The sequence below is a fragment of the Podarcis melisellensis genome (assembly GCF_964234715.1).
Source record: "Podarcis melisellensis genome assembly, chromosome: 6".
NCBI lineage: Eukaryota > Metazoa > Chordata > Lepidosauria > Squamata > Lacertidae > Podarcis > Podarcis melisellensis.
In genome coordinates, this window is record NC_138538.1 from 50,580,999 (window position 1) to 50,591,230 (window position 10,232).

Sequence of the window (10,232 nt, forward strand, 5' to 3'; positions counted from 1 at the left end):
AGAAGCACATGGGGGCAGAAGAAATGAAATTTCTGTTGTGCCAGTGAAGCTATGTGCACAGAGCACTGGATAAAGCCCCATGTTTTAAGCTGTGCCTTATTATGCTTTCCTCTTGTTTCATTCCCATCTGCACATAATGCTTTGCTCCTAGTCAATGGAAGAGAATCATCAGGACTTCAAGATATATGGTGATGCTACTTTAAGACTGCACGTCTTCAGCACCCAGAAACCTGAGCAGCCTTTCCCACCAGAGTCACCACCTCCACTTGACCCAGCAAAAACCTGGCCTCATGTGAGTGCTGGGCAAGGACCGTTTTACAGTCTCTACAGGGCTTGGGATAATTGGGACAAACCTTCCACCTCCACTCAGTACACAATCTGGCTGCATACGTATTATACCTTTAAAGTGTATCTGAAGAACCTCCTTTCCTTCAAAGAATTCTGGGCACTGCAATTTACAGTTCTTTTATCTGTCCTGAATCTTCCAAAATTCAGCTTCATTGGGTCTTCAGGAGTTCTGGTGTTATGAGAGAGGAAGAACAACTTTTCTCTATATACTCTATGCCATGCTTAATGTTATAAACATATGTCACATCTCATGCACATTTTCTTTAAACTAAAAAGTCCCAAATCTGCAAGCTTCCTTCACAGGGGAGTTGCTCCATTTTCTTGATCATTTTGGTTGCCCTTTTGTGAACCTTTTCCAACACGACAATATCCTTTTTGAGGTGAGGTGACCAGAACGGTACACAGAATTCCAAATGCAGTCACACCATAGATTTGTATAAAAGCATTATGGTATCAACAGTTTTATTCTCAGTTCTTTTCCTAGTGATCCCTAGCATGGATTTTGCCTTTCTCACAGTTCCTGTACACTGGATCAACATCTTAATTGAGCTAACTACTATGGCCCCCAGGTCTTGTTCCTGGTCAATCACTGCTACTTCAGACCCCATTGAGAGTATATGCGGCATTAAGATTTTTGCACCAGCATGCATTTCTCTACATTTGTTTACAACGAATTGCATTTATGTTTGCTCATGATAATAAACTGTTCGGGATTGTTAAAACAAAAGGACCTTTAAACTGAGTGAAAGTGCAGTAAAATGACCATTTAGTATCATCACAACTTTTCCCCCCACAGGAAGCTTTTATTCATCATTTCAGGGAGACCCCTCCTGTAGAGCCTTTCAGAGCTGGAGATGGCTTTGATCTATACATTGATGGAGCCCGCTTCCTGCCTGATGGTGTCACTGTTACCAGGGTCACTGCTCGCATCTTCACCAGTGGTTTCATGCAGTAAGGAGGAACAGTTCTCTGGGTTTTTCTTCCCTAAAATGCCATCTTTCCTCTGCTTCTCCCAGGCTGCATACATGCTATGGGTGGAATTCAATGGGGCACTCTCACAATTGTTCTGTCTGTGCAAGCCTTCCAGACAGAATGACCCTCAGTCTCCTACTCCTGATTTTAATGTTTCTATGGTTATGTCCTGAAGCACGCAAAGGGCTTTGCTTCAGTTCAAGGTACCATGACAACAGAGGAGCTTAACAATGCCCTCTTATGGAAAACATCTAGCTGAAGGTTGTTTCTGCTTCTTCCTTTCAGAATTGGACCAGACATTTGCACTGGGATTGACCTGAATAGCAGCATATTTGATCCACTTTACAACTACTCAGTTGAAATCAGAGAGCCAGTGATAGCGCCTTGTGCAACTCTTCTATTAAAGGTTTGTGTTGGTATGGGTAAAGGGCGAGCAAAGAATGCTGCCAATGAATGAAGCATGTCCTGTTGGGGGTCAAGAGTTAGGAAGTTAAGGATCTTTCCTTTCCTGGAATGGAGCTGGAACAACTCCCCTGTGTGGAAAAGTTACATCATTTGGGGCTTTTTAGTTTAGAATAAAGAATAAGGAGGCAAATGACGGAGCTGTATAAAATTATGCATGCTGAGGATAAACTGGATAGAGAGACATTTTTCTCCTCCTCTCATCATATTAGAACTGGGTGCTGTTAATGGCTCCAGTGGCAGAGGCATTATACCTCCGAATACCAGTTGCTGAGGATCACAAGTGGGAAGAGTATTGTTGGGGTTAGGTCCTGCTATTTATTTACTGTTTAATGCCAAAATAGGCTTCTAAGCAACCTACAAAATATAAGAGTTGCACAAACATTAAAATATAAACACCCATAATTAAAATGCAACAAAACAGGTGTATACTAAAACAAAGTAGTAGTTAAAACTGGAGACTCAGGTCAAGAGATTAAGAGAATGCCTGTGTAAGCAGGCTGAGGCATATCTTCAAAAGACAGCAGAATGCTTGCAGGCTTCCTATAGGCATCTAGTTGGCCACTATGAGAACAGCATGCTGGACTAGGTGGGCCTTTGGTCTGATTCTGCAGGGCTATTAATACATTCTTCATGGAGGACATTATGGCAACATCTTCCTGACCTCCAACACAAAACAGAACTATGGGTCTAACTGCCAGGGGGGGGGGGGATGAACTAATGTCTCTTGGTATTTTACAGGTTTATTCCATCAATCGCTTAACCTCTGAGCTCATCCAAATCGGTTGGGCAGCTCTCAATGTTTTTGTGCAATGTGGAACACACACAGCCCCTGAACCAGAGGCCAAGGGGATGCAGGTGAATTAACTGAAGGGGAGTTCAGGGGAAGCAGCCTCAGTTCTGAAAATGAAGTTAGGACATGGTTTATAATGCTGACAGGCTCCAGTAGGAAAATGCCTTCTTTCTTCATGGGTATTTCAGGAACTCTCATTCTTTTGCTGTCAACCAAAGTGCTACAAGAATGTTTCACATTCCCACTAGATCTCACAGGAGAGGTTTTTACTATTAATGCTCATGCTTTCTAGTGCCATGCCAAAAATCCCACCCCACCATAACCGCTGTGTGACCTGGAGCCCTACCCAAAAATCTTGCTGTTTCTCCACAGTTCAGATGCAAATGGTAGGAGGGAAACACAATATATTTCCCATTACCTGTTTCCCAAGGAGGAAAAAGGGTCTGTGGATAGATGTTGATTACTGTTTTCCTCAGGTCTCCCTCAATGATGGTGCTCATCAGCTCCGTATTTTTCACAACAGTCCCTGCCCAGATCAGCCCTTCTCTACCAGCTCTCTGACATCAATAGGGCGGTGAGCCCCTCTCACTTACATCATTTCCAATTCCTTCCCCATCTTATCATCCTACAACCTTCCTAATATCTGTCTTCTCACTTTCCCTGTAGGTATGTGCCCTGTGCAACCCTGCTAGTGAGGCTTATCAAGGTGCCTGTAAATTCCAGCCATAAAACTTTACAAAGAAGCATGGTCCCTCAGACAAACTGGGCCAAAGTGGGCCTCTTTCAGTCCAGGCCTGACTATTCTGATGGTGTCTATTATTCAGACTCGGCCAAGCCTACTGCAGGAGAAAGTTGCTTCTATGAAGCCATGACCAACAGGTAAACTGAGTTTCTGTCTCCTCAGTGGATGTAGGATGGATGGAAGTAAAAAAGGTGGAATCATAGCAATTGTGGAAAAGTCTCCCTTAAGAGGATTGCCAGCTATTACTTTTAAGAATTTTTGGTGTCATTGTAGTCACATATATAAAAGCTGAGTCATTATAGTGTGTTCTATGGTGGACTATGTATTTGATTAAAAGGAGCCTTACAAAACGTTAACAGTCCATCTTACATTCAAATCAGATTAACAGAAGGGTAAGCCAAGCATCTCGCCCCATGCATCAACACACTTTGGTAGGAAATGATAGAATTCCGTAACTGTGGGCTACAATAAAAACAGCTTTTTGTTTCACACAGGTCTGTTGTTTCAGTGCGGGAAATAGTTCACCGGCTTGAAGGTCCTAAGAGTTTAAGCACAGATGAGGAGATTGTCACCTGGATCCATCAGAAACTAACCCGGGTGCCAGGCAGCAGTCCACAGCCTTTCAGCCTTACCTATGTCTCCAGATACATTCCCACCTATGGCATCAAGGTGAATAGATATCACACTCACAGAAATGCAGTTTAGCACAAAATTTTATACATGGCTGGGATAGAATACTATAGAGATGGAAGTAAGGTAAAAGGTAAAGGTACCCCTGCCCGTACGGGCCAGTCTTGACAGACTCTGGGGTTGTGCGCCCATCTCGCTCAAGAGGCCAGGGGCCAGCGCTGTCCGGAGACACTTCCGGGTCACATGGCCAGTGTGACATCGCTGCTCTGGCGAGCCAGAGCTGCACACGGAAACGCCGTTTACCTTCCCGCTGGTAAGCGGTCCCTATTTATCTACTTGCACCCGGAGGTGCTTTCGAACTGCTAGGTTGGCAGGCGCTGGGACCGAGCAGCGGGAGCGCACCCCGCCGCAGGGATTCGAACCGCCGACCTTTCGATCAGCAAGTCCTAGGCGCTGAGGCTTTAACCCACAGCGCCACCTGTGTCCCTAAGAGATGGAAGTAAGCTGTGTTTAACTCAGTAGTCACATCGATAGGAATGCTGGCTGCTTATAACCAGTCTTGAGTAATTTCTGCACTTGAAAATAGTTATCAACCTTTAACCTGGTCTCTGTTGCTGTGCCTTTAGCTACATGTTGATTAACAGGCATTTATCAACTTCTGAAGACAACCACTAGTATTCTTAATTTTCTAAACAAGTTGACTTTCTCAGCTGTATTACTTCATATTGCTAAGGACAAAAATTCCCTGCTCATAGAAAACTGGCATGTTAGAGTAATTTGAAATGGTATAGTTGAGAAACAAATTTAGTATTTAATGTTTGTGAGCAAACTAAGCCTTGGCTGTGTGTGTGTGTGTGTGTGTGTGTGTGTGTGTGTGTGTGTACAGTGCTCTTATCCAGACTGACATCTAATCTCTGTGGTATTCCAGTTTGCATTGGACAGAGGCATGAACTTACCATGGTCTGGCTTGACAATCGCCCAATTCTGCTTCAATCCACCTGGGGCATGTTACTTTGGGGTGCAATGGCTGAAGTATGATTACCCCATCTTTGTTGAGGAGCTTGACAAAAACAGCTACCAGCAATGGCCTGTGTGGCTTGATGGCTTCAAGGTATCACATCCTTTATTTTGTTGTTCGTCACTATGTAAGCCACCCTTCAGTCACAGGACTCTGAGAATGGCCTACAACTAAAAAAAGATGACACTGGGTGTTCCACTCAGCAAAGGATAGGCTGTTGCCTTTCAGTAAGATGGGTCCCATGCTGTAAGGAACCAATCTGTATTTCAACACTGGTTTATCTGGTATTTTTCACAAGTAATCTGTCTTATTCAGCAGAGTCTACAGCAAAGTGGCTAAATGCCTCCTGAGCCTAGTAACCAGTTAACTAAGATGCACTGTGTGGAAGGTAACTAGGTGGAGTTTTAAGCAGAATTATTAGCTCCAGAAAAGTTCAGCAAAGTAGAAACATTCTCTCTAGTGAATTAGTATTGCTATAATTAGGCTGATTCCCTACCACCTATCCCTACTAAATCTGTAGCCTATATTTTGATACCCTACTGGGGTTCAAACATTTTTGCTAGCAGCGAGGCTCAGGGTTCTTAATTTCTGTTCCACATAAAGGAAGTGTGTGCATTCCTTTCATAAATCCATTGTTGCCCAATTTTTTTTACAGAAACATGTCATATCACCAGCATTTACTCACTGCCTTATACCAGGGGGCTCCGGGTATGTGAAATTTAATTCTGTGTTAAGGAGACCTGGCATGATTTTGAATGAGGCAGTCTGCCCATGGTGGAGTACAGTGTAAGCTTTCTTACTGATGACCGTATTTATTTCCAAACTCATATTTGTGAACCTGTACACAACAGGTGGCTCAGCCTTTCCTTTCAGAACCTGCAACTTGTTTTTCAGACCTGTCCCCACAGAGTTTACCATGAATATACAGCCATTATTATTCACCTGTACCAAGGTGTGGTGAATCCTGCCCAATGTGCCTCGGGTGAAAAAGAATGTCAAGCAGCACAAAGAAGAGTCATGCTAAAAGGGGAACAGTTACATTACACTCAGAAAAGTGGGGCATGGACAGCTCTTCATGTGTTTTCCAGAGGTTACTGCAACACTGGCATTTACCAACTGCCCTTATACCAGGGGGCTCCCAGTCAGGTATAGTTAACTTAACCAACCAGCTAAAAGTTAGACATACATGCCAATTTTCTTGCAAAAACAATCAAATTCCAGCAGCTGGGCAGGGGCACACACACATATATTCTGTACAATGTTTCCCTGCATCACCTGTATATCACCATTCTGTCAAGCTGAAAGTTATCCACTTCCCCACTTTTGAGCTTTATGTGAATGCAGCATCAGTTAAGAACTGATGGCTCATCCCCACAGAATTCAGTACTTTCTGAAGTCCCTACTTGTGTACGCTTAATGCCTGCAAATATCTTAGCAATGACAAAGGGTACAAATGGCAACTAGTTCTCCCACCTTTTGGAGGTGGTGATGGTGCAAAGCAATGAACCAGTGCCTCTAACTGCTAAGCATTCCCCACCCCATCTTTGGCTTAAGTGTCACCAGCTCTTGACCCACTTGTTTTACACACTACTATAATTTAGTCCAAAGTCAGCAATCAGTTTCTAATTTCAAGATGTTGTTTGGGGTGTGTACAAAATTAGTAAGCTTTACAATGCTACTTTGTATTGTTTTGGAACACTTCTAACTATTTCTCTCACTTAAGGAATCTCTTGCAGTAGTCTACTAAAAGAATGCTGCAAAGAAACTGTAGGTGGTTTGTTCTTTTCTGGTTCAAGGTTTGTTCTTTCCTTAACAGATCATCCTGGCTTCCTTATCTGAAGGGAAATGCAGCAGCATTATGAAGAGCATGCTCCAAAAGAAAGAGGTATGAGACTAGTTAAGCATAGAGCAGTAGCTTCACAAAGCTTATCCAAGAAGTAAAACGGTGAAGTAAGGGGAACACTTGCAATCCTTTTCTAGATTGTATTATACAGGGTAGTAACAAAAACTGATGCAAAAGGTAGACCACACAAATCCCAATTTTCTCAAACACCACTGCAAGTGCAGAAAGTTCCAAGGAGCATGGCTGGCAAAGATTTTTGGGAGCAAGACAGAAGGTGGTTTGAAACATCAGCCCCACCATCATACAAATGGATTCCAAAATGTGTGTTTGTGCTGCAGAGAGATCCTCCCTGAAGACTGCCAAGTCAGATAAATCAATTTACAAGACTGTTTCTTTATAATGTAATCTTGAAATTGAAAATTTACCTGAACCAGTGGTTCTAAAATGTTTTTCTTTTGGCCACACTTCCAGAATAAAAACTTGCTCACGCCATACCAAATTGTTTGATAATACATTGAGAGAAAAGAAACTCAAATTAGTTTTTTTTGTAAATATTTATCCATAGTCTGCAAATAATTTTTTTTTTTGATACTACTGTATACTACACTGAAATGTTTAAATATTTGATTGTCCTTGAATCTTCTTGCCACACCCTTTGAGAACCACTGCTTTACAGATTCATTTGGGTGCAATGGGGAACATTTATGTGGTCTACTAAATCTGGAGTAGAAGGCTCCAGTATAGAGTAAGGAGGCACTTGGATATTCTGTAATTACCGTATTTTTCGCTCTATAACACGCACCCGACCATAACACGCACATAGTTTTTAGAGGAGGAAAATCCATAGGCATGCCACCCGTAGGCATTCCCTCCATAACACGCACAGACATTTCCCCTTACTTTCTAGGAGGAAAAGAGTGTTATGGTGCAAAAAATAGGGTATATGAAAACCTCAACAGCCTCAGGTATGACAGGTGCCTGCAATCTATGTAAGCCCTACTTTATCCCCAACGTTTCACCATTAATCTTGTTCAACAATCACACATATAAGAACGTACTTAATGCTACAGTTTGAAACTTCCAGATCCAGTTGGTGCCAGGTGCATCTGTGGTTGTGCGTATAGCAGATGGAAGATGGGATGAACTCAGATATACATCAGGGGTACGTATACTAGCTAAGTGAATCTAATCATCACAAACTTTTCATTCCACCCAGGAAAACAAAAGGATGAGCATACTAATTAACCATCCACTGGAGAAAACCAAAAGCAATCTCACTTTCATGTTTACCATTTATCAATTTTCTGTGCAGCCAAATTGTAAAACAGAGCCAGGTGACTTGTTTATAGTGGATTGTCAGAAATCACGTATACTAAAAAGGTTACCAGTAACTGTTCAGAGCACAAACTAACCACACATTAGATCATCACGTCCTAGCTGACCTTGTCATTTGTTTCAGAGTATTGATCAATCTTATCTGCCAGAGACAACAGATCTGTACAATAAGGAACCCTCTGGAAGAAAAATTGCAGAATTAATGTTGCAGGAGACTTCAAGAAAACAGGTAAAATTGGGCTATAGCCCTACTTATGAATGGAACAATTTGTCAACTAGCAACAGCCACAGTGCAGCTCTATGACATAAATGAAATTATAATTTAACTGCAAGGTTTGAAGTACACCCATTCTAGTGAGATCAGAACAAATGGAACTTGCTACATACATTTCCTGACCGAAAGCTTTGCTCCACATTCTCCATACTGAATGAACCTATGCTGCCAATTCTTGTAGTAGACCAGCAAGAAGCATATAAGCGGCACACAAAGCACTACCCAAACCATTCTGCGTTCTAAATCTTATTAATAATCCAAAAACTGAGAGAACAAGGTACAAGATCTACTACAGAAGCCACAAACAGAAAACTCATTCAAATTGTGTCCAAAAGTAAGATTCAGGAGCCTGGCTAAAGGAACTTTAAAGACTGAATCTTCCTTTAGGACAAAATTTAAATGAGTTTTCTGTTTGTAGCTTCTGTCTCAAATTTTGGATTATTAATATAAGATTTAGAACGTAGAATGGTTTGGTGGTGCTGTGTGCCGCTTATGTGCTGCTCAGTGGCGTAGTGTGGGTTGTCAGCACCCGGGGCAAGGCAAGTAATCTGTGCCCCCTAACCCGTGGATTTTAGCACTCGAGTGCGAGCACGCGCCCCCCAGATGTTGCGCCCGGTGCGGCCGGCACCCCCTGCACCCCCCACACTACGCCACTGGTGCTGCTTACTTCTTACTGGTCCACATTCTCCATAAGCAGTGCAGGTTTAATTGTGACTTGCATGTTTTTCTTTCAGACAAAGTTGAAGGCATTGGAACAAATTTAAAGAGAAGGAACAAGACATCTTAGGCTACATACTAGCTTACTCTACTGGCAATCATTGCAAGACTTTAAGTTTATGAAGAATGTCCATCCTGTAGCCTAATACCTCAAGTGGCCATCTGTGTTTTATTAGTGGTTATGGTAAAGTATATTAATGTGGCTGACATCTTGGCAGTGAATGAGGGATAATCACCTGCTTGAAGCAGCCATGCTATTTTGCTTTTTTTAAAAAACCCCAGGTGTCACTTCCTTACTTGGAAACTGCACAAACATTGGCTGCTGTGCACCTAAACCTGCATCAGTTCTCCGGACTGAGTATTTTCCATATCTTTATACCATTCCTAAGTAGTGGTTTAATTCTAGCACCCATGAGCCTCTCACCCTTATATCATCTCTCCCCAACAGAATCCTACTTTAACCTGACAGTAAGAGCTGTTCGACAGTGGAATTTACTGCCAAGGAGTGTGGTGGTGTCTCATTCTTTGGAGGTCTTTAAGCAGAGGCTCGACAACCATATGTCAGGAGTGCTCTGATGGTGTTTCCTGCTTGGCAGGGGGTTGGACTCGATGGCCCTTGTGGTCTCTTCCAACTCTATGATTCTATAACCTAGGCTCTTCTTCCAGCTGAGTTAATGTAATGTGTCTGACACACAAATGAGACATTTTGCACCAAACACAAGCCTGATTCAATTTTTTAGATTGTCAAAGCAGATCTATTTTAAGTTCCACCCTTGTCTTCCCTATTTGCAGCTACTCTAGCCTGCACTCTGCTTGACTCCCACAAAATTTGCTAGGAGGCTCATCCTCTCAAAACTATTTCCAGTCTGACACAGTAGACATAAATGGTTTAGTGCAGGGGTCAGCAAACTTTTTCAGCAGGGGGCCAGTTCACTGTTCCTCAGACCTTGTGGGGGGCTGGACTATACTTTTCTAACCACCAAAAAATGCTACTTTGCTTCCTAAACCCTTACAAACCAGACATTTACAAGTCAGTGCATCAACTGAAAGCCAGCCCGGCACTGCTGTTGTAGAACTGGCTAGGAGGCAGATGCAACC

At 42.6% G+C, this 10,232-nt stretch overlaps 1 protein-coding gene and 2 long non-coding RNA genes across 13 annotated transcripts in view; 1 reads left to right on the top strand and 2 right to left on the bottom strand.

Moving 5' to 3' along the window:
• Positions 1-9,584, top strand: part of CCDC17 (coiled-coil domain containing 17) — a 29,717-nt gene extending 20,133 nt beyond the window's left edge. For 4 of the 11 annotated variants that reach the window (XM_081915975.1, XM_081915976.1, XM_081915977.1 and 1 more), the window contains 13 exons: positions 152-292; positions 1,145-1,299; positions 1,606-1,726; positions 2,524-2,640; positions 3,052-3,149; positions 3,242-3,454; positions 3,812-3,986; positions 4,876-5,058; positions 5,860-6,111; positions 6,782-6,850; positions 7,893-7,970; positions 8,268-8,372; positions 9,152-9,583. In XM_081915975.1, coding sequence (XP_081772101.1) covers positions 152-292; positions 1,145-1,299; positions 1,606-1,726; positions 2,524-2,640; positions 3,052-3,149; positions 3,242-3,454; positions 3,812-3,986; positions 4,876-5,058; positions 5,860-6,111; positions 6,782-6,850; positions 7,893-7,970; positions 8,268-8,372; positions 9,152-9,181 — 1,737 coding nt within the window. In that variant the 3' untranslated portion in view covers positions 9,182-9,583. Of the gene's footprint in view, positions 1-151; positions 293-1,144; positions 1,300-1,605; positions 1,727-2,523; positions 2,641-3,051; positions 3,150-3,241; positions 3,455-3,811; positions 4,074-4,451; positions 4,785-4,875; positions 5,059-5,620; positions 5,752-5,859; positions 6,112-6,781; positions 6,851-7,892; positions 7,971-8,267; positions 8,373-9,151 lie in introns of those variants that run through there. The other 7 variants (XM_081915969.1, XM_081915971.1, XM_081915973.1 and 4 more) reach the window with 6 other exon arrangements.
• Positions 3,840-7,577, bottom strand: LOC309372421. Its single transcript, XR_014169492.1, has 3 exons — positions 7,234-7,577; positions 4,904-5,135; positions 3,840-3,973 (listed from the first exon to the last, which is right to left on the bottom strand). It is a non-coding gene; the product is annotated as an uncharacterized lncRNA (long non-coding RNA).
• LOC309372422 lies at positions 9,147-10,096 on the bottom strand. The gene is made up of 2 exons (XR_014169493.1): positions 9,784-10,096; positions 9,147-9,596 (listed from the first exon to the last, which is right to left on the bottom strand). It is a non-coding gene; the product is annotated as an uncharacterized lncRNA (long non-coding RNA).
• Between the last annotated feature and the right edge of the window lie 136 nt (positions 10,097-10,232).